This window comes from Callospermophilus lateralis, chromosome X, assembly GCF_048772815.1.
Source record: "Callospermophilus lateralis isolate mCalLat2 chromosome X, mCalLat2.hap1, whole genome shotgun sequence".
Classification (NCBI taxonomy): domain Eukaryota; kingdom Metazoa; phylum Chordata; class Mammalia; order Rodentia; family Sciuridae; genus Callospermophilus; species Callospermophilus lateralis.
In genome coordinates, this window is record NC_135325.1 from 18,671,986 (window position 1) to 18,696,499 (window position 24,514).

Sequence of the window (24,514 nt, forward strand, 5' to 3'; positions counted from 1 at the left end):
CTGATAAAAAACGTAAAAGCTCATTAAAACTTATGTGACTTCTTAGAATCTATTCAAGACCTAATCGAACATTCCTGAAAACTAAAGGATAAATCATGGCAAGAGGAGAAAGGAATCCTTCAAATTAAAGGATGTGTGTGTTGGCTTAACCATACGAAGCAGTGTGTAGTAGACCACAGCAAGTGAGTAGCTTAACATTTCTGATATAAATTCTAAGGGAAGTTGTATTTCATTGCTGTTTTATTTCCACAGGTCCATCTTCCTTTCACTGAGAACAGATTTTTATTTTCAGAAGAAAAGCTTCCCTAACCACAAATGCACCCCATACCTTACACTACCCTTTGTCTTTCAAGACAATTAATGCCTTCTACTGATGACAGACTTATAAAGCTAGTTAATGCTTTTCACAATTGGTAAGCATGTTCAAAGTCAGAATATTGATAAAGGATGGATTCACAGTAAAGTCACTAAATGTTCTGCCACCAATTTTTACCTTTAAGCCCTCCTTTACCTCAGAGAATGATAAAGTCTTTTGGCAACAACAAAAAAAAGTTAATCAAACTCTTACAGATTTCTTTAACAAGCATGAGATATTTTATAATTAGTAATTCAGGTTTTCAGTATAAAACTATGTCAAATACAAAGGAGGTGGGATAGAAAGGTCCAAGAGTTAGGAAAATTAATTATTATCTTCTGTATAGTGTATCACATAAAATAAACACAAATGGAAAGCTGACGCTTTCATATTCTCCATATAACATAGTATCTTTTCTTCACAGATTAATGTCTAGTCTAGCAGTTTTCTAAGGAGGTTAGATGATTTGATTTTTAAGCCAATTCGGTAAGTGTGCTCAGTATACAAAACATAACAATGCTACCAGAAATGTTTAAAGGCCAGGGTTAGGGAAGATTGTTCTGGACCAACATTCTTGTTGGTTTCCAAAAACAACATGCAGTGGAATGGCATGCACGTTAGAGGGCAAGTTGATTAGTAGAAATTAGGCAAGATGGAGGAAGAAAAGATTTGTTTAAAATTACTATTGGTTAGCTTTCCTTGGTTAGTTACTTCAATCAATATTTGCCTGGCATTCAACTAGTCTCATACCTGCTAGCATAATGTTCAATGCGTGAATGAGTATCATCGTGTGAAAGCTGAGGGGACGAGGCAGGCCTATAAGGCAGAAAATGTGATTAGTCACAGATACCATCCATTAATGGAGAAAAAAACCCACCACACAGTTATGTTAAATACATGGCCTAGAATGCTTTTGTTTTAATTCTACGGATAATATACATTAAACTGTTTCTGTATCTTAGCATCAAGAATTTAAAATCCAGGTTGGAGAGATGATTTCTCATACTTCTGCTTTCTTTAAAAGCCACAAAGATCAAAAATTTTCTGGAAAGTTTGGTTACAGAAAAGATCTGGGGAGAAAATCTCTATGAAGCATTTTGTCCTCCTAAGCTTGGAGTATCTCATCTCCTATAGTTCTGAAATTGTGTTAAATCACTATGAGATTTAAATTTTTAAACACTTATGACTGAGCCATTTATTAGCTGCCTATTTACAGACTGCAAACTATAGGTTTGCCTAAAACATTTACAGTCAAGCATTTTAGTCTCAAAGAGGCTACTCCAGTCCAAGACTTCTTAATATTTCCCATAGTACTGTTCTGTGGAATTTTCTACACAAGGAATATATCTGCCAAATTAACAGCAGGAACATATTACTACTTTCTAGAACAAAACAGAATGACCCAAGATTATATTATGATGTTTTAAAAAAGAATTACTGATTCAATAGAATGTCACAATATGTGAAATATTTTTATTAGCCATATTCTAAAATACAGATGAGAAACAAGAGGAAAGTTAGCATGAGTAGTCAATATAATTTTTTATAATAAAAAATTGCTACCTTTTCTTAGCTCCATAGGCTAGAATTTTGGTAGGGTTAACATATATTTTTATATTTTTACTATGTGAACTATTAATTTTCCTGGAAATTTTTATATTATCTTTTGGATTAATATTAGGGGTGGGGAAAAACCTGTTTTGGGCTTGTGCTTTTTGTTTTAATTGGAATAGAACAAAAGGTCTCTTCCATTTTTCTCCTGACACAGAATCCAAAAGTCAACAGTAATGTATTCAGCAAGGGCTCTTCTTGAACCTAAAGCTCAAGCAGCATTCAAGGGCTTGGTGTGAACACTAAGAAGAATATGTTATTTTTCCTTAGGTTAAAAAACAAAAAAGAAGAAAGAAAAAGTAGCTACTTGTAACTAGATTTACATAAGAAGTGTGCTAGAAATTAAAATTTCTTAATGAAGATATATTATCATAAGATAATTACAACACACTACAGCAAATAACTAGGGAACTAGAAGACTTCCCTGAGAGATAAAAGTCTTATTTATGAAATCAATGTTGTCTAGGTCAAGTAAAAAGATGTTTCAATTTTCATGAGGAAACAAAAGGATGACTACCCAACATAATAGGCAGATCCAAAGATTTCCATGTGAATCCTCACTATATTTTTGGAGAGTTAATCTGCTAATTTTCTAGAGTCTTGGAATAGCCCATTGTTTCAAAATGCTAAGGTTTTGAAATTTTCACTGCAGGTAAAGATAATTTAATACTTGGATTGTTTGACTTATACGCATTATCTTCTGGAATAGATCAGTCATTCAGTTACTTATTTTTATAAGCTAAAAGGCCACCATCAATGAAAATACATTAGTAGAATTTTCTCTTACAATAGTTTGCTACTGTAGTACTGTACAGAGGAAAGAAAACCCAAGACTTTGGAGCAAAACTATACCAAGAAAAGCAGGCATGTAAATCCAAAGCACATGAATACAGTCTTATAGAGAAAATCTTAGAGCTTTAACTCTTAGCCTCAAGGATAATTAATTCCACATTATTTTTCTTATTAATGTATGTAGCACCTATTGCAGCATGTGTATGCATAGGAACTCAGCATAACCAGAAATCTTAAAAAATATACACTAAAAGAGATACGTATTAAACCAGAAAATAAGCCAAAAGGGAGTGCTGGTCAGAGAAGAATCATTTAAAAACCAAGAATTAGTAAAAATTAAAAAAAAAAAAAAAACACTGAGTGCAGAAATAAAACTAAGTACATAAGCCTTGGAAAACACTTTTGAAGGGCGATAATAATACTATTCCCAATTCCTGCCTCCTAAATACAAAACCATATACCAAGAAAGTTTACTTCTTGTTACCATTAATAATCCACTCTGCCAATGGCATCTTACCTATCACCATTTTCTCTTTTGTAAAACCTCCATTGATAAGTTTTCATTCATCTAGATTTCAAAGCAGAATAACTCCCACGTAATGGATAAACAAAAAAGGCCTAAGCTAGATTTAGTTTAAAATAATATGACAAATACGGGCAAAACCCAAAAGATCTGTATCTCAGGAAACTTTCTAATCTGTGATCCATATTGAATGAATTAAATACATATTGTTATCATCATAAGATCTATTAACATCCAAAAGAATTCTTACAAAATAAAACATTAGGACCTGACTCTTCTGCCTGAATAGGATAGATTTACAATAGATTTTATACATTATTACTTATAATCCTATGAGTAATAATAAAATTATAGTACTAAAGAAAACACAGACTTCATTCTATTTGGCTTGTTTTCTTTCTCAAAATCAGAATTTCCCACTCTTCTGAAATAACGGAACCAACCTTTTCACAAAAAGATGAATTATGGAGGGTATGTTAATTGTTAGAAAACATGCTTTCATAAGGATGGCATTAATTTTAAAGCACTTCAAAATCAAAGAAGACAAACACACTCTACTTAAAATGTTACTTTTAACTGATTGTCCTGATGTTTTCCTCTTATTAGCTCATGTGTACCTTCTTTTAAAGAAGTGCTTGATATCTTTATTATTATTTTTGTGCTACCTCTAGCCATACATTTAAAAAATAGTACTTCAGCATACTTATCTTTTGGATTTCTTACTTGGTTAAACTGAACTCCAACACAAGAGTAAATATGTTTACTTAGCAGGATCCAATCAAGCTCAGGACTTCAGTATATCAATTTTTAAAAAGTTTCTCATTTATGAAAGATTCTAACTTCTATAAACAGACTACCTGAGTTAAGGAAAACAATTACCAACTGGCCAGGAGCATAACTGAATCTAAATGACTTCCTAAATTGTTAAAGCTCAGGATTAAGGAAAAATCAGACAATTTGCTACTTATAGCTATTATATCTCAAAATTAAGGGGCACAGTAATTCAGTTTTAAAAAAGAAAGGGAAGTCATCTACTTCATTTACGACAATAAGGACTTAAAATAAACCTCAATTAATCATTTGCATTTATCAATACAGGGTTTTAAAGAAAAGATCTGGCTTAAACTAATAATGTGGTGGATTAATTTTTAAAAGTCCAAAATAAATAAACTGAATTCTTACACAAGTCCCTCTTCTAATTTGGTCATTTCCCCTATATATGTAATAAAGCTACCTGACCTTAAATGAATATTTTGATAAAACATACTGTGAATTACCAAATATTTGTTATAGAAACACCATAAAATAGCATTTTAAAACAGGTACACTTTGTTTGTTAATGTATAAATCACAGGCCCCCAAAAGAGTTTTCTTTCTTTCTTTTTTGAGATGGGTTCTTGCTATATTGCCCAGGCTGGTCTCAAACCCCTGGGCTCAAGCAATCCTCCTGTCTCAGCCACCCCAGTAGCTGGGACTACAGGCATGAGCCACCACAGCCAGCCCCAAAAGAGATTTCCAATGTTATAACTCTGAGATAAATCAATCATCTCTCAGTATCTAATATTAGTATTATTAATACACACCAGTAGTAATAACAGATTACAGTACATTTTTTCCCACTGTCAATATATAACTGTTTATGAACTGAAGGTAGTTTGGAGAGGAGAGTAAAATGACTTTAGTTTAAAATGTAGAAACCAATGTATATAAAAATTAGTCAAAAGCATAGTATATATAATGATAAAAAGTCCACACACTACACTGAAATTATTCAGCCAAACTCAACACCATACTCTAAAATTGACCCTTCTGAGTTTTAAAACTCCAATGATGACAGGACCTAAGGAAAGAACCATAACCCTTTTGAAGGCCCTAAAGCACCAAATCTCAAGAAATAGGGCTAAAGAACACTCTTATGTAATCAGGAGGCTCTTCCTTGCTTATGGTTGAGGAATATATAAACATGTCTCCCAGGAATACACTAAAACTCCAATCCTTTCTCTGATTTTAATTTGAACTCAGGCCAAGATTTCAGCTATTCAGAATTTCAACCAGAGGGGGACCTGAAAACCCTACTCCAATTTTTCTGATCTATGGTAGACGGCACTCTTAGGTCTCATCAAGAGAAGAAACAAAAATCAAAATGAAAGAAAGGAAATTAATATGCCTCTAAACAAAACAGAACCAGAAAAAAAATTCTTTTAAATCAAGCAAGCGAATGTGTCGGTGGTAGCAGCGCCCTTCAGCAAAAGTACTCACGCAGAATCTACTGGCCAGAAGTTGATCAGAGTAACGGGACTGCAAAACAAAAAAATGAGGTGGTGAAGAGAGACACAGGCAAAGTCAGCCACAACAAAAATTACTGAAAGGTTAAAAGAAATAAAATCCAACTAATTAAGTATGAACCATGGAAAGCAACAGCCAAATAAAGGTGGAAAGTGAATTAAAAGAAAAACAAACAGCCGTGTGACTGCCATCAGAGTTACAGGAACAGATAAGGAACAGGTTTAAAAGAGGTGACAACATCATTGGCTTGATCATGAGAATCATTACTACTTACTATGAAGCAATTTTCGGTGACTAGATTTTCTCTCAAGTAGAAAAAAAGGGACTAGGGATGACCACACATTCAGATACAGAAAGACACACATCTACTGACTTGTGAGGGAGGAAAAATCAAAATGAAATATTGACATCACTCATTTGTAAACAGTCCCATATTTCTTAAAAACCTTCCAAGGCAATTTGGTGGCTATTATGTGTTTTTTTTTTTTTTCCTTTCCCCTGTGAGATAAAGTTTAACTTGCGGAAATGGCAATTGTTGGGAGACATGAGAAAATGATGATTGAACATCAACTTGTTTTTTCTCTTTTCAGCTACAGTAAATCTGAAGAGAGAAACAGAAGAGACTGTTTGCATTTGGGAGTGAAGGAGGGAATTCAGCTGACAGGAGCTCAGATATACATCAAATGACAGTCTGTTTTGCTTTGGCCACTACTCACGTTTCCATGTTGTCCCCCTCTAAGACAGTCTGCACTGGCAGGTAGCCCATTCGGGGATGCTTCGCAAAATACCTTTTGGTTCGAAATTTGTTTTTTAGTACCTTGGCAAAGTCACGGACATCTTCTCCTGATGTAGTCTAAAAGGGAAATCATGGTGAGATCAGATTTAGGAGAGTATGATTTCACAACAAATGACCACTCCAATCTTTAGCTTCAAGGCTCTTGTTTTGTGGAACCAGACAAATGCAGCTTTGAAACCAGACCTGAAATTTACTAAGGTGTGGGAGTTATTCTCTGAAGCACCGATCATCTGTAAAATGGTTCAATAATACTTCCACAAGTTATTATGAAAAATAAATGAAGTATATAAGCTATAAGGTTATCTGATGAATGATATAAGTTTATAAGTTTTACCACACTTTATTGTATTTAAGAAACCAGTCCATAGAAAATCATTCTTCACCCACAAAATATCAGGCTATTCATGGCATGGTACCTTCTCCATCACTGACTACCTTTGTTAAGAGAAATAATAGAAAGATAATTAAATACCTGGGAGGATCATTCTGATGATGGAAGAAAGACATGTTCTAAAGGAGATGTGTTCAAGAGCCACCTGTGAATCTTGCTAAAATGCAAGTTTTAATTTAGGACATAAAGGGATAAAGCTAGAGGATTTGCATTTCTAATAAACACCAGATAAAGTATGGCAGACAGACCATACTTCGAATAGCATGCATCTAGAGTTCACATAAGATTTGTGTCCAACTCTGTCTGGCCATGAAGCCTCTGTCCTTGCCACTCCACAAGTGGTTTATCAAAGTTCTACTAGCCACTGAATGTTTTCCTAAAACGTAATCTTAGGAGAAGTCTCTATTTTTCACTCATAAAACTTTGGGCAAACTAAACTCAGGATCTCAGAGTCCTTATCTGTAAAAGCGGAGTAAAAACAATAAAACCTACATGACACAAGGTAGCATGTAAACATTTAAAGTTTTAAGTACATAAAACATTTAAAGGATTATTTATTCTTATATCACAGAGATAAAATATGAGCAATAGTGATTGAAAGCAGTAGGTTATGAATTGTGAGGAACCTGCATACCACCCCCAATACCCAACATGTCCCTTGGCCATAAGACCTCTACATAAAACCTTTAGGATTCTGAAAAAGAAATGTGAAACATCTTCCCTACAATCATGCCAACTATTTATTCATTCAACAATATTTACTGAATGCCTATCATGTTCCGTGTGTGCAAGAAAAAGGGTAATCTGAGCCACTTTAGCTGGGGAACTTATAAATCACAGCATTAAACATGATTAAGAATGGAATGTGTATCAGTGGTACAGTGCTTGACTGGCATGCATGAGTCCATGGGGTCAATCCCCAGCACCACAAAAACAGAACAAAACAAAACACACACACACACACACACACACACACACACACACACACACATATAATCTATCATTTTATACAAAACTGAAATACAGCCAGTCTCGGTGGAACACACCTATAATCCCAGTGGCTCAGAAGGCTGAGGCAGGAGGATTATAAATTCAAAGCCAGCTTCTGCAACTTAGTGAGACTCCATCTCAAAATAAAAAAAAATAAAAAGGGCTAGGGACAGGGCTCAGTGGTTAAGCACCCCTGGGTTCAATCCCCAATACAAAAAAAAAAAAAAAAAGAAAGAAAAAAACCTGAAATCGACCTCTAGTAGAGAGGCATCTGACTTACCGGAGTACAATATTCCACCATGGGGTAGTGCATTTTATGGCCTTTTGCAACTCGACCAGAAAAAAAGCAGCTTTGGCAGATGTCATAATTAAAGTGCTTTAGACTCCTGTACCTGGTTAAGAATAAAAACAAACACATATGTATTTCTTCAAATCAAATTCCCAAAGAACACTCTTTAATAATAAGCCTTCTACTACAGTGTCTTAATTCTGAAAACAATACAATATTCATTAGTCCCGCAAGGTAAGTGATTAACTTCCTACTTCCAGGTATCTCTGGTGCCTCTCATATAGTATCAAAACATTTTGGCACAAAGATTATCCCATAAATATGTGGAAGAAGGGAAGAAAAACTCAGCTCATAATCAAACTTCCGTAGTAGCTCTTTCAGATTAAGTAGGAAAATACTAGATACCTTTTAGTCTTTTAGTCTTTTGAAGAGCCAATACTCTAATTTCAAAGAAATTTTTTTGAAGATCCAATACTCTAATTTCAAAGAAATTTTTGTCCCCGTGATGGATAGGGGACACAGATGCATTGTGTGTCCCCTATCCATCATGCATTGTGTGTCCCCTATCCATCATGGGGACAAAAATTTCCTGAAGCAACTCTCTCCAAAAAAATTATAAAGTGATACCATAAGAGAAAAGAAATAAGAACTCCAATTAAAATAAGTCTTGCTTTAAATTTTCTGATTGGTTGAGGTGATTCATTATCAAATAATTATTTGGATGATAACATTTTTTTTTGGTATTGGGGATTGAACTCAGGGGCACTTAACCACTGAGCCACATCCCCTAGCCCTTTTTTGCATTTTATTTAGAGACAGGGTCTCACTGAGTTTCTTAGGTCCTCACTAAGTTGCTGAGGCTGGCTTTGAACTTGCAATCTTCCTGCCTCAGCTTTCTGAGCTGCTGGGATTACATGCATGTGCCACTGCGTCCAGCTGCCTATCTTTATTTATCTCTTTTTTCAGAAATCCCTCACCACATTACCCACCAATGAATGATAAGTAAAGCACCCCTTCCTCCCAAAACATAAAATTTGGATTTGATGAAAGAATGTATTTATAGTAGTAGTTGGTACATTCCCTCCATCCTCATAATACTCTATTGGTTGTTTTGCACTCTTCCTGTCTTTTGCTTTCTCAGATAAGAACCTCAGCCAATTCAAATAAACATATTCCTTATGTCACATATGGGAAAGTGGGAAGAAAAGCTACCTTTTTTAGATCTCAACCATCTTTCGAGAGGGGTGAGTGCTGATTCCTAAAATAATCTAATTTGATAAAGGCAAATGAATTGAAGGTAAAAGTGCTCCCTTAGATCCTCAGAAACATTCTCCTGTTTTATTTTATAAAAATTTTCACTGTAGCATACAAGTCCCAATCTGCTAAGGAAGCTGAGAACGAAAGGTTAAAAATGTAATGTAGTCACCTGTGGTTTCCCCTCCTCACCCCCCATGGCAGTGTTCTTACTTGCCAAAGCCAGGAAGAAAAGTGCTACCTATTCACTGTTGTCTAGCTAGGCTTTAGAAACCTTGAAAGGTTTTTGTTAGGACCTCTTTGTAAATGGCATGAAGTAGGAAAGGATAAATGCAATGAATAAAAAAAAAAAAACACAAAAATGGTACAAAGTGGTTATTAGGAAATAAAGTAACAAAACAAATCTAGGCAAAACTAGAAAAGAGTATTTACTTAGCTGCTAAGTGGATTCTCAATGGGCCATAGACTATATAGTTAGTTTACAACTTTGTAGTTCATTCATCACTATGGAAACCTTGATGTTGATTCAGATGTTTAAATACATATCCTTTCAGAATTAGAATTTGGGATTATTGTTAAATAAGATGCATTCATTTAAAAAATATCCTGTTTCCTCAAACAGGTCAACAAGGCTAAAGATTTAAGGGTCAGTTGTTTTCCAGAACATTTTAAGAACATCAAAAGAATAACCTGCTATGTTTCCTATTTATCTCACCTTTGTAAGAAACATTTTCTTTCTTTCTTTCTTTAGCTACTTTGTGAGTCTTTCATTTATTGGCATATTTTCTATTCCCTCAGAAGTTCATTAGGATACTGTGTGAAGAGTGCAATCGGACTCAAAGATAAAGGAACTTCTAGAATGCTTGAAACAATTCTCATTACTAAAAGGGAAAGAAAGTGCTGCCAAGTGAGTAAGAAAGAAACTGAGCTACCATAATGGTTCCTCCCCAGAATAGAATCATCTCTTAGTTTTATAACTGATTCTTGGAGAGTTTCTATAAACAGAAAAGACCATGAAAAAAGAAAGAGAGGATAAAAATGTTTTGGTTCCAGGAAGGAGGAGGTACAGTTAATCTGTATGCCCTTGACAGACAAAGATCTGTGTGGAGAAAGGTACTCAGTCCTGTTCAACCAAAAATGTGGTTCTGAAGAGCAGAAGAGTGAAGGTGGAAAGGGACATCTGCCTAATGAGTCAGATCCACCAAAATAACCCAGCAATGGGAGGAGTGACAGGAGTGATTGATGTTCCGGCTTGATCACCTTCTCTACCACTTTAGAGAAGAACAAACTAACAGCAACTGGCACAGGAGATAAAAGATTGAGTCATAAAAAAGTAAGAAATGATAAGGCAGAAAAAGGCAGTTTTTGTTTGTTCCTAATACCTGAATCCAATGATGGGACACTCCTTGCAGATATTACACTTGGCCTGGTGCTTGGCAGTTTCTGCAGCAGCCACTCTGTGCAGGACGGGCAGCCACACCATGGACTGGGGTTCCAGTCTCATCCAGTCTAGGAAGAGGGCAGCTTCAATCTCTGGTTTATTATTAGCCTGCAAAGACAGGAGGGAGAAAGAGGACAAAAAGAGGTGAGAAAATAAAGGATGCATATATCAGTTCAGGTAATAAGTTAAAAAGAAAGAACAATAGTTGCATAAGAAGGGCCTCTTTTCACAGCTTGTTTCTACAAATGTCCCTCTAACATCCACAAAAGCCACCTATCCCTCAGGTGTTAGTAAACTACCATCACTCTTTCTGGCTACCAGATGACAAGGAAATCAAACCAAACCAACACACAGGGAGAGTACCGCAAAATACACCCCTGAGTGAGTCAATGTTTAGTCTCCCATTTTTGAACAGATATATCTATATCTATCTATCTATCTATCTATCTATCTATCTATCTATCTATCTATCTATCTTAGCCCAAAGAAAAATGCAAGTCTTTATTGATAAAATTTCAAAGGAGGGGAAAGAAAAACAACAACTCAGAACTATTGATTTTTTTTTCCTAGAGGATCCACTTCTCAGAGAATCATAATGAGGGGCTTTAAAATTTCATCAGGTTCCAAAGCGTCATATTTTACAGACAAGAAAACAGAGATGTAGATCAGAGAACTCACTTTTCAAAGGCTCTCCAACTAACTGATGGCAAAGCTGATACTAGAATCAGAACCTCCTGGCCTGATTAGAATACTACTTGGCATAGTACAATTTCCCATGGTGTCCTATTGTTTGTCTATTTCTTTCTTTTAAAGCCTAAATATAATAAATACCATTCATCCAGAACACTTCAAAATACATTTACCAATCATTGGACTTACACATTATTGTAGGAATTTATTTTAATTGTACTTTAATTATATTTTTAACCCCACAAAATTGTCTTAATTCTTTAAATTGTTAGATGTTAGATAATATTATTTACTTTTTTTTCCTGCTTTAACCTCAAATCTTCCCTCTGAGATCAGTTTGTCCCAAGTATATCCTTAGGTTATTAATGATGAATTTCCCAAGTCTTAGATATCTTAAAATACCTCTCTTTTTCTGAAATCCATATTCTTGATAGCTATCAAGAATCACTGGGTATAGAATTCTTAACTGAAAGACTTTGGGGTTTTGTTTGTTGTTATTTTAGTATAAGGAAATATTAGTCCACTTGCATCTTATCAGTAGTAGAGCTGATAGTTGCTCCTTTGAAGGTAATCTATCTTTTTCCTGTGTTGTGTTTCTATGGTTTTATTTATACTGGTTTAAGATTCTTGGGCTTCATAAACATGTGCTCAGAGTCTTAATCAGCTCTGGAATCTTCTCAGTCATGATCTCAACAAACAGTGCCTCTTCTCTGTTCCTACTCTATTCTGCTTAAAGGATTGGATAAATGTTCGACTTTCTCAATCTCCATTTTTCTGAACAGGACTTCCCTAGCTTTTGCCTTTTTGTAATCCTTCTTTGCATTCATTCCTAAGAATTCCTTCTATCCAGTTGTCTGATTGAATATTCATTTCTCTCCTCGACTGCATCAAATCTGCTTAAACAGTTTAAAATTTTAGATACTATATTTCTTTTTCTTCTCTATTTATTTTTTGAGGTGTTACAGATGGAACCCAGGGCTTTGCACATGATGGTGTTGGGCAAGTGCCCTACTACTGAATCACATTCCCAACCCTCTATTTGGTCAGGTTTTTTTTTTTTTTTTTTTTTCTTTTGAGCGGGGAACAGCAGGAGTACTGGTGATTGAACCCCGCAGTTTTAATTTTTTTTTTTTTTTTTTTGAGACAGGGTCTCGCTAAGTTGCTTAGGGCCTCAATAAGTTTCTGAAGCTGGCTTTGAACTTGCAATCCTCCTGCCTCGGTTTCCCCAGTTGCTAGGATTATAGGCATGCACCACTGCATTGGGCTTTATTTTGTCATTTTAAAATATTTTTAAGTGTTTAAATTGTTGATGGACCTTTAGTTTATTTATTAATTAATTTATATGTAGTGCTGAGAATTGAGCCCAGTGCCTCACACATGCTAGGTAAGCGCTTTACCACTGAGTCACAACCCCAGCCCTATTTTGTCATTTTTTAAAATATTTTTTTAGTTATAGATGGACACAATACCTTTATTTTATTTGTTTATTTATTTTTACATGGTGTCAGGGATTGAACCCAGTGCCGCAGACATGCTAGGCAAGCATTCTACCACTGAACCAAAACCCCAGCCCCTATTTTGTCATTTTTAAGGTCATTCCCAAGGTTGTACTTTCCTGCCAATATTTTTCAATATTGTCTTTCATTTTTGTAACAGCATAAAGAGTTTTTGAAAAATAATCTAATAATTCTCAAATATTAATTTATTATGGGTCTGCTTCGGCAGTCTGCTATTTCTGCTGTTGCCACTCACCTTAATTTCTTATGTATTTAACCGCTTATTTTTTTCCCTGTGTACTACAATGACCTTAAAAATATTTTCTGTAGATACTCTGAACCCTGGAATGGAAATAAATACCTTCTCCATAGACAATTTTTCATTTGCTTTTGCCAAGAACTGAGGGGCAGTGATTATTCCAAAACCAATTTAAACTGAATATATGACATGACATCCTTGGTGTCATATAAGTAATGAGTATTGGAACTGAAAAAAACAAGTTGCTTCTCTTGGAATGTGGCTTGTTAATAAAGGATCTATCCACATCTCACACAGAAAGGCAGGAAGGAGGGTTTAGACTGACAACACTGACCACTTCACCAGCAGTCCAGTCATTACCCTTAATTAGAAATTTAATAACATTCTAATGAGATGTTTAACCTTGGATTTCCTAACTGCAAAATGGTATCAATTCAAACTACTGATCAAAAGCATCTGTTGAGCACTTTTCTATGGGTAGAGTACCATCACAGAGATACTTTGTAGAAAAATGTTTTTTAAAAAGGAATTATACAGCCAGGAATGGTGGCACACACCTGTAATCCCAGCAATCAGGGAGACTGAGACAGGAGGATTGCTAGTTCAAAGCCAGCCTCAGCAACAGCAAGGCGCTAAGCAACTCAGCGAGACCCTGTCTCCAAATAAAATACAAAATAGGGCTGGAGATGTGGCCCAGTGGTTGAGTGCCTCTGAGTTCAAGTCCTTGCATGCTCTGCCCACCCCCAAAAAAGGAATTATACAAAATATAAAGATGAAAGGGTGCAAATCAATTCCTTCTTTTGGAATGGTGCTGCAGAGCTATGAGGTCTCCAGCATTCATCTAAACTCTTCCCAATGCCAGTGTATTCCTACAGCCACTATGTAAATACCACCCAGATGAGAGAGCATAAGTCCTTCAAGGGTAATCTTGAACATCTGTAAGGGATCCCTGTCCAAAGTTCTTTACCATGCAATGAAATGGAATGATAGGAACAGAAGATTCAGAGTCAAACCATGAGAGTTCAAGCCCCAGCTTTGCCATTCACTGGTTCTGTGACCTTGGTAAGATAACTTTCTCAGTCTTAATTTCTCTCTATTATGAAATGGAAATATTAATAGTGCCTACCTCATAGGAATGTTTTAAGATGAATGAGTTAACAAATGAAAGGCACTTGGAAGAGTGTCCAGCACATAGAAAGAATCATGCCTGCTATGATCATCATCATTATTATTACCCATCTGATCAGAAACTCAGAAGTTCTCAGCCTTCATGCGGTCCTTTAAATATTTTACCATAGCTGTCATATCTGTCCATGCCTCTTCATCTTTATTCCTTTCATTTCTGCCTTATATTACATGGCTCAGTTTGCCATTGTCCTTTAGAAAACTATTCTCCAAATATGATCTGCTGGGAATGGTACCTCCATTTCTCTGGACACAATAATGGATTACATTTATTTGTTCTGGTCTATAGGTTCACATAAGGTTTCTGTTCAACTAAAATCTCTGGGTCAATGTTGCCTAGTACATCCAGCAGATCAATCATCCAGCAAAATGATTCATGAAAAGAAGGTCAAATTAATTAAGGAAACATTGCACATTATATCTGCCTCTTAAAATTCTTAATGCATGTTAACATATTAAAAGCTAAGAAGGTCGTCAGTGAAAAAACACGTTAAACTTTGTTTGACCTCAGAATTTCCCCACTTATTATTCAATGATCCCAAGACCTTTATCTTTTTTTAGCTGATAAGGTCTGTGAACATCAAAAGGTATTAAGGCCCTGCTGGGCATTATGGGAAATGCTGTTTGGGGCTGTTTCTGGCTGTTTTCCACAATTCCTCCACTCTGTACTTGTTCATTTGGGATTTGTTTCCTTTCACTTCTGTCAAGGACTTTCCTCTTAGTCTGAGCCCAATGTAAAATCTCATCAGTATCTTTGAGAAACCTAACTCTTTAAACCAAGGAATTAGCCATTATTCCCAACTTTGGCTCATTTTTCCATTTGAAAATAAGTTTTTGTATCAAACCGTCCTGGTGAAAATATTATACAGGCCAAGGACAAACATGAGTTGCAACACAATAGCCTACACCAGATCAACAACATGATTCTGTCCTCTCTGACAGCTGAACTGTGACTTTTCCAGTAATATTATCTAGTATTTGTTGCACAAATTTCCCCATCCTGTAGACAAAGACAGAGTGAAAGACTTTGTCAAAAGAATTGCAAGTGCTCAGCTACAATATGTCCTATAACAATCTCCTGCTCCACTGGTCTAACAAAATAACCCTTTCTAGCCAGCCAGGAGACAAACCATTATAGAAAGGCAGTAAATTGAAAAGCATTACTAATTCATGCCTATTTAAAATATGAGTTTATTGGCACTTAATCAGAATGTATATTTTTTTCTGACTTATGTTTAAAGGGTAGATTGTTTAATGATGCATTCAATGACATGCCGCAGGGCAAAAATTCATACTTAACACAGAAAGTGTAAAAATATCACAACATTTCTTTTTATTTAAAAAGATAGGGAGAAAACTGAGCATGAGTCAGCAGCAAACATAGGTATAAAAATAAAAGAGAGGTTGGGGTGGAGCTCAGTGGTAGAGGGCATGCTTAGCATGCATGAGGCCATGGGTTTGATCCCCAGCACTGCAAAAAAATAATAATAAATAAAATAAACTTAAACACCATGTCTATAATGTACAACTAAAGGTACAGAAAGTATAGTGTGAGAAAATTATCTCAACACCTTCACTACTGTTTAGATCCTTCATAGAAAACAGTGTCTAATTCTGAGGGCTCCAACTGACCCAGAACTTACAGGAGGCTTGGCAGAAAGGCACAATGATAATTAAAGGGTTTGAAAGACCTGAAGACAGCTTAAGGGAATTGGGATTATTTAGTCATGAAGAAAGAGAGAGAGAGAGAGAGAGAGAGAGAGAGAGCGAGAGAGAGAGAGAGAGCAAGAAAGAGTAGCTGAAGGGGCAATTTAATAACAGTTTTCAATTATGTGAATGGCTCTTGCATAGGGGCCTGTGACCAGCTGTTTGATCCCTCCACTGAGGACAGAACAAGAAGAAACAGGCTTAAGCAGCATGAAGAATTTAGGCTGTAACTCATACGGAAGAATTTCCTGATGCTGAAAGTTGTTAAAGCATTAGTGTGAATTACCAAGGGAAGCTGTAGAATGTTCTCCTCTTTCAAAATACTATAGATTCTCTGGTGCTTAAAGGTTGGAAATTCTCAAGTTTCTTTCCAGGCCCTGAGATGCAAGATCCATCATTTTGGCTCTTTTAAAACTGCTTGCCTATGCTAACTGACAGCACTGAGGACAAGATATGGGGATTCGCATTCTCGTTCTGTTTCGATCTTTCATTTTTACGACAAATCATTCTGTATCTGAGTGGTATATTCCCTCTCCTTTTGTCTGGCAATAAAGAAAAAAGGAATTAAAAACTAGGCAAGCTCCCATAAAGATCTAACAGAACTAGAACTAAAATCCAACATTACATTTTCATCATTCTACAAAAAGAAGAATAGATAGGAACAGCAGCAAGTTGTTGAAGTTGAAAGAAAAAAAAACAAGTATGATGGCATTCATTGGATGGAAATAATCCTTGTCAATGCCCTTCTTTGTTGACATGCATACAAGTCCTCAGATAAATTCTCTTTATATCAAGGATAACCTTGGCCTTAAATCTAAATGCCTGTCTCAATAAATCTAAGCAAAATCTCTTAGAAAGGCCAATCAGCCCCAGGTCTGGTTTTATTTTGATTTTGTTTTGGCAACCCCTCCTTTTTCTTCTTCCATGACATGCAAACATATCTCAGTTCCTTCCACTGTGATGGCCACAATGTGGAAATATCTTGGGTTTCCTTCCCCTCTTTGGCTGTTGGTCCTGACCTATGAGAACCATTCATAGCATGAAGGTTAGGGGAAGGAATCAGTTGTCATTACTATTGCTCTGTTATGGCAGGTTGATGGGCGGCTTTATACAAATATCATCTTTATCCAAATGTAACCAAGTACAAAGATATTTAAATACCAACATTGAAAATGTCTAGTATACTACCAATATAGTATAAATGCAAGAACATTAAATGGCAAGTTTGATTTAAGTGATTTGCTGAATACTGAGGGGCCAAGAGGTCAACCTGAATACTCCTCCATCTCTTAGAATAACAATATCAATTTATGGCTCCAAAACAAATGCAATTGAGAGATTTCTCAGCAAGCCCTACACCCCAGCAGTCAAAAAACACACATCATTTTTTTTCCCTTTTTAAAAATACTAGGTATTGAACCTAGGGTAGCTCTGCCACTGATCTACATCCCCGTCCATTTTTTACATTTTTTATTTTGAGACAAATTGCTCAGAGTCTAAGCTGCCAAGGCTGGCCTCAAACTTGTGATCCTCCTCCTTCAGCCTCCCAAGTTGCTGGGATTATTGGCCTGTATGACCACGCCCAGTTATACATCATAAAATTTACACTGAGGACCTCAAAAGGAATATCACAGATAGGAGTGGTTCTCAATCAGGGACGATACTGTACCCAAGATGACATGTGCCAATGTGTGGAAACATTTTGGGCTGTCATAACTTGGGACAGAAGGAGGTTCTATTAGCATTTAGCAGACAGACTCTAGGATCCTGCTAAACATCCCACAATATACAGGCCAGCTGCCCCGAACAGGCAGACAAGGTTGAGGCCAGCCTAAGCAACTTGATAAGACTCTGTCTCTAAATAAAAAGAACTAAGAATCTAGTTCAGTGGTAAAGTGCCCCTAGAGTCAATTTCCAATCCTCCCTACCCCCTCCAAAGGCTAAACTTGGAAGTCACAGGGAAACATGCTAAGTCTGTAGACACTGATTTGATCTTAAGTTGCTTATCAAATAGACAACTCTATGAATGTCTTCCTGGCTCAGTAGTGCCAGAAATTTATTTCTTCAATTGTAGCAAAGAATTATCCCAAGCAAAGTAAGGCAGATCAGCTAGTACAAGAACATGTATGTGTGTGTGTGTGTGTGTGTGTGTGTGTGTGTGTGTGTGAGAGAGAGAGAGAGAGAGAGAGAGAGAGAGAGAGAATGTAGGTTTTAATTTTTATTTAGTAAAGTTTCTGCCCATTTAAAGAAAAGATAATGACTAGATATATGGATCCTGAATGCATACATATGCATGAATAGAATTTCCAAACATTCTTATTGACAGAAAAGGACAGATTTACGGAAAACACTAGGGGAGAACCACAGATTTTTTAAAAGGTTATTCCTCCTTCCTGGCCATATTCATTTGCAATTTTCACTAGTAAAATGTTCCTTTCATTAATCCAAATAATCTTTTCAACATCACTGCCATTGTTAATAGGTAATGGCATAAATTGCCGACAACTCAACTTTTCTGGCCCTGATTCGAAAAAGCCCCAGAATTTGGAAAGATTTGCTGAATTTAAATTGATTAAAACTGTTTTGTGAATTACAATCTGTACACAAAGATTTGAAACTACAAGGAAGATGGCTAGTCAGGGTCAAACAGTATAGGACAGGCAGTTCCTGACTGTTCCCTGAGCTGTTATCACAATTTCTTTAACAACCTCTAAATCTACCAAGGGCATCAGTGGAATATTTTACAAAAGAGAGAAGTCTACACTAGCAATGAACATAAAAGGCGGAACAAGAACAAGTTGTAAAGAATACTAATGACTCTTCTTCCAAACAATCCCAATTTTTATGAAAATCAAATGAGTGATAAAAAAATCTCTATAAAAATCTATACAAAACCTGTATGTAACCAATAAAACAGGAGGAAGGTGACATTTTGATCCTCCTAGACATAGATACTGTGTTTTACCTTTGAGTTTCAGAGAAAACTAGTGTAGGACCACAAGGGATCATTTCTGTGACGGTCTACACATTTTTAAATATATATATATATATATATATATATATATATATATATATATATATATATATATATATATATCTTGCTCTTAGTGTATGCTACCTCTGTTCAGAGAACAATCTGTCTCATGGGAAAGGCTACATTCTTATGTACAAGATTGTTTCCTATATCTTAAGAGCTCTGTTACAAGAGGTATTACTAAGAAGATCAGGTAAGACTTTGCTGATAATGGCCAAGCTTTGATATAAGCATAGTAATCCATTAGCCTTTTTGCCTTTATAACATTTAGCATATAATCAAAGAAACTTGGGGATAAGTAAGTCCTGAGATAATCTGTTTTAACTTTATGTTGCAGATGAGAAAAGGCCCCAAGAGGTTAAGGAAATGGCTCAAGATTATCTCTTATTTTTAAACTCAAATATGGATGCTTAAAGTAGTATTAAAAAGGGAGGACAAAAGTGATTTCCTAGGGGATCATGCAGGCTAATCTCCAAAATCTTTTGAATCCTTTGAGTCCTTAATTTGTTTCAGCATCCTAGAGTCTCTGATATCTAAGCAGGGCCTACTTAAGACAATGCCCAGGTACTAAACTTAAATTGAATTCTATGCTCATCTACCAAAAACCATGTGAGGGTAAAAGTGAATATCCCCAAACACTGATAAACATGTACTCATATCTTCTCTGATGACCTCCTTTCTCCCTTCTTTTTTGGCATTACAGGTCATTTATTCCATTAGATGCTATGGCATATATGAGCCACATAGAGTGACAGGTGTAGGTCAATATATACTGAAGTAACAAAAAGGAAAAACAACAAAAACCTATGAGCTTCTCAATCCTCTTTTAGTACACTTCACATTATATGTTTTGGTCACCTCAACTTGTTCTTCCCAAGGAGTTGGTTAATATGGAAATATATTCATTAGATATATGTTTATGCTTCTATGGGGAGAAATAACTATCAATTCTATGGATTGCCATTTTAAGCTATGTCAATGCCAAAGGCAATTCCATCAGGAGAAGCATCGTTCTCTGTATATTTGAAATCACCTTGAATGGCCACAGTGATACTTCAGCAAAGATGGGGGAGAAGTGGGAGCTTTTCTTCATAGAAGGAAACCAGCTAATACATTCAGAAAGAATGGTAGAATTAATGGAACTATCCAGCAGACACCACCTTAACACTGTTTAGTGTTACCAATTGATAAGAATAAAGTATTATTTTGTCCCTCCAGATGGGATGCAGTAGAAGGTATGCAGCATCACCTTTATGGTCCTCTTGCAAAAATAACTTTTTAACCTAAATCTAATCATAAGGAAGCAATCAGAAAAATCCACGAAACGAAGAAATATAAAAAAGAAAAATGCCAGGTGACTCAAGATTCAAGTACAGGGACATAGAAAGCAAATGCAAGACAACACCTTGGACTGGATCCTAGAAGAAAAGAGCAAGCTATAAAGACCATCCTTATAGTATTAGTAAATTGATGCTAAATTGGTATGTGATGGAGGCATAGCAATTATGTAGGAGAACATCCCTTAAGAAAAGGATATATTGTTGAATCAGGTGAAGTGGTGCATACCTATAATCCCAGGGGCTCGGGAGGCTGAGGAAGGAGATTTGTGAGTTTAAAGCCAGCCTCAGCAACTTAGTGACGCCCTAAGCAACTTAGCCAGACCCTGTCTCAAAATAAAAACCAAAATGGGCTGAGGATATAGCTTCAGTAGTTAAGCACCTCTGGGTTCAATCTTGGGTATAAATAAATAAATAAATGTGTGTGTTCTATACACATATAGACATACACGTGGAAAGAACTGGGAGGGTGGATACAGTGAATAGGTCAAAAAGTTCATACCAATATACTGAATATATGGGAGTTCATTATACTATTTTGTCAATTCTTCTTTTTGCTTGAAATATTTCCAAAATAAACTACTGACTAGAAACCACTGTTTCTCTCATGTCAGTCCTTCATAGTGGAGGGCAAGGCTGGAGGATGGGTAAGAGTGAAGAGGAAGAGGAAACAGTATTAATGTCGCTGGTATAAAACGTGAAAAGCTCCTAAGGATTGGTTTTCTCAAAAAACACAAACCTAATATTAAAATTGATTTCCTCTGTGCCCTTCCCCTGGTTTCTAAATCATCCTCTCATAACCATCCAGACGTGTTTTTCTGAGATCCTAAATGTGAATCCTAACCAGGAAAATGTTAAAGAGTTCCCACATCTACAGAATGTTTTTCTTGTTTAAAGTAAGGATTGAGAGGTCAAAAGTTGTCTTTATAGAAAAGAAGTAAAAGGCTTCCCATAACTGCTGTCTTGGATAAAAAATCAAGTATTTTATTTAAAGTTCTAAGATAATGAATGGGTTGGAGGCCAGCAGACACTGCTCTAAATATTAATCAGGACTCTGAATCACCCATTAAAGATAAAATCAGCCCAAACAATAACACATGGTGATTATCCACTCTTCATTTACATGTTCAAGGACAACTGTCCTGAACTCGGCTTCCCACTCCACCTGACTAATAAACCAATTAACACACTGGCCCTAGGGGACACAAGCACAATTTTAAGTCTATGCAAATCCCTCAGTATATTCAATATTATTATTATTATGTTAAAAGAGTTGTATATATACATAGCAAAATAAATCTATCTATAGATATCATGGAATATACTTTCTCAAGTATAGAGCAAGCCATATTATGCAAAAGTATAAAAATAAAGTTAACTCTCTCATTACTGCTTCCTGCAATTGTTTAAAATCCAGTTTGAGAAAAGGCAAGATTATAGGAAAAAAAAAAAAAAAAAGCAGAGCCATGGTTTCCACAGGTTAAAAATGAGCATGGTAATACTAAAGAATGAGGGAAAAAAAATTAAATACTTTTTAGTTGTCAATGGACCTTTATTTTTATTTATTTATATGAGGTGCTGAGGATTGAACCCAGTGCCTCACACATGCTAGGCAAGTGCTCTACCACTGAGACCCAACCCCAACCCGAGATGAGGAAATTTTAGGGGTGATGGAAATGTTTGCCTTGATTGTGATGGTGATATGACCATATGTATTTGTCCAAACTCATAGAACAAAATACCAAACAGAGTAAATTTTACTTCATGTAAATAAAATAGAGCCTTAAAAGAGACAAGATTTTAAAATTTTATCAAATGCTAAATCTAACCAAAATGAAACCCTCTAGCAGTTTAATCAGGAAACAAGATTGTCCAACTTAAATCCTCTTTGTAGAAAGAACTTTCCATTCAAACAAACAAACAAAATCAAGTGATAAACATGGAAAAATTAAGATGGTAAAAGTTGAACTTAAATCTTCTTGTTTCAATGATTTGAGGATAGGTTTTATTGTGAGTAAGAACTGATGATGAAGTAGTAAAAGGGAGTCCAGAATATTTGTCCAACTAAAAGTATGCACCTCAATAAAGTCTTTTTTTTTCTATTAGCACTTCTACCTCAACTTTTCTAGAAAAGAAAGAAAGGTTGGGGAAGGAAGGAATGTAGGTAGATAGATTTGTTCATCACAATGAAGTGCTTCATTCATTCATTTATTCATTACCAGCACTGGGGATTGAACTCAGGAGCCTCAAGAAAGCTCCCAAGGTAACACTAAGTCATACCCCCAGCCCAAAGAAGTGCTACTGTAGAGTACTAAGGGAAGGGACGGGGGGAAGGTACTGGAGAATAAGATTGATAAAATTGAGTTATGTGCATATTGAATATGGCATAATGAATCCCACTATTATGTATAATCATAATGCACCAATAAGAAATAAAGTTTCAAAAAGAAGGGAAACAGAATGACATGTGCTTTTCCTTAGCCTATGAGTAAAAATGTGTTAATTACAACTCAAAATTATCTTCAAAATACTGGTAAAGAAAATAACCTTTATTGCATGTTGAGAAGTTTACCCAAGCACCCAGTGTTTGATTAATAAACAAAAAGCCAAGAGAAAGTTAAGAAAAATAGAAATTTTAGGAGTTATTTTGAGCACTGAAAATATAAAGTGTGGTCGATTGGCCTGGGGAATGCTGTCTAAGCAGTTAAAGTATTCTGGCATGGCATGTTAACATTTGTAAAAAAACAGAATCTCGAGAGCCTCAAATCAAATCCACAGATGTTTGGTTATAGATAAAAAGAACTGTTAACACACAGTATATTCTCGTTACAATACAATTTAGATAATCATATCTAACATTCAGTGAGCACCTACTATGCACCTACCACAGCTCTAGGCACTTTGAATCTAATGGTTTATTGAATCCCCATAATCACAGCAAGAGTTCAGAGGTCAGGAAGGTTAAGAAATGTGCCCATGACCACACATCTAGGCAACAGCAGAGGTGGGATTTGGAACCAGATGGTCAGGCTTCAGAGCCTATGTGCATAACCACTCTGCCATTCACTACTCCAGATATTCTAGCATGACTTATTACTTACTTATGAGATATATATTTGTTATATATATATATATATATATATATATATATATATATATATATATAAAAATGTGTGTGTATTTATATATATAAATATATATTTGTTCTCAATAGTTGAGGTTGTAATTTATTCTCATTTCCATATCATTTGATATTACAGCAACTGTGCACAGATAATAATCATTTTGACATAGGAATAGAAAAATTCAGAAGACAGATGAAAAAGCAACATATTCATTTTGAATGCATGAATACAACAGGAGGCAGAAAACAGATGTAGAATAAACAGATTTTGACACTCTAGCTCTTGTACGTGAAGCATATTAAATATAAAGTTGGTATGCTTGATTCTACCTAAATAATAAAGTCCTTAAAATGTTCACAGAAGAAAATACTAGAGACTAGTAAAAGAGGGAGTATCTCTCAGGCATTGCCCAATACCATTTACTGATATTGCACTCTTTCTGGAATCACTTAAACCTATAAAAACTTTCCTACCTAAAAGTATTCCTTGGTTGTATTTGAAAACAGACTAGGCACCTGTAATTGGGATTAAGGTATTTTAAATAAAGGTGTGAATGTGTTTTGGGCAGGGATGCTCATTTATCCTTGTGGTACTATTATAATCTAAAATGTATATGAAGGATCATATTAACACATCAATACTTTATTGGTTCAGTTTAGAACCTGAACTGGTTAAAACCACAACTTGGCATAATTGTGTGATGTAAAATATGTCCATCCTGCCTCTCTGGACCTTGTTTTCTCATCTAAAATAGGAATGATGTGGACAATCCCCAAGTTTCCTGCAGGCTGACTTGTGACTCATGGCCAGAGCCTTACTAAGTTCATAAAGATCAATCTACTCTCTCAACGGTACTGTTTCCATGGAATATGAAAGAAGGACAACCTGATCACGCATTCATTGAAGTTATATTTCTAAAACAAACTAGTTTCAAAACTTTATTTCTAGGGCTG

General features: G+C 35.6%; 1 protein-coding gene across 10 annotated transcripts in view; it reads right to left on the reverse strand.

Annotated features, from left to right (window-relative positions):
• Positions 1 to 24,514, reverse strand: part of Dmd (dystrophin) — a 2,011,337-nt gene that overhangs the window by 55,852 nt on the left and 1,930,971 nt on the right. For 5 of the 10 annotated variants that reach the window (XM_077107047.1, XM_077107045.1, XM_077107051.1 and 2 more), the window contains 5 exons: positions 10,670 to 10,836; positions 8,025 to 8,136; positions 6,284 to 6,420; positions 5,541 to 5,579; positions 1,106 to 1,171 (listed from right to left, as the gene is read on the reverse strand). In XM_077107047.1, coding sequence (XP_076963162.1) covers positions 1,106 to 1,171; positions 5,541 to 5,579; positions 6,284 to 6,420; positions 8,025 to 8,136; positions 10,670 to 10,836 — 521 coding nt within the window. Of the gene's footprint in view, positions 1 to 1,105; positions 1,172 to 5,540; positions 5,580 to 6,279; positions 6,421 to 8,024; positions 8,137 to 10,669; positions 10,837 to 24,514 lie in introns of those variants that run through there. The other 5 variants (XM_077107046.1, XM_077107052.1, XM_077107054.1 and 2 more) reach the window with 2 other exon arrangements.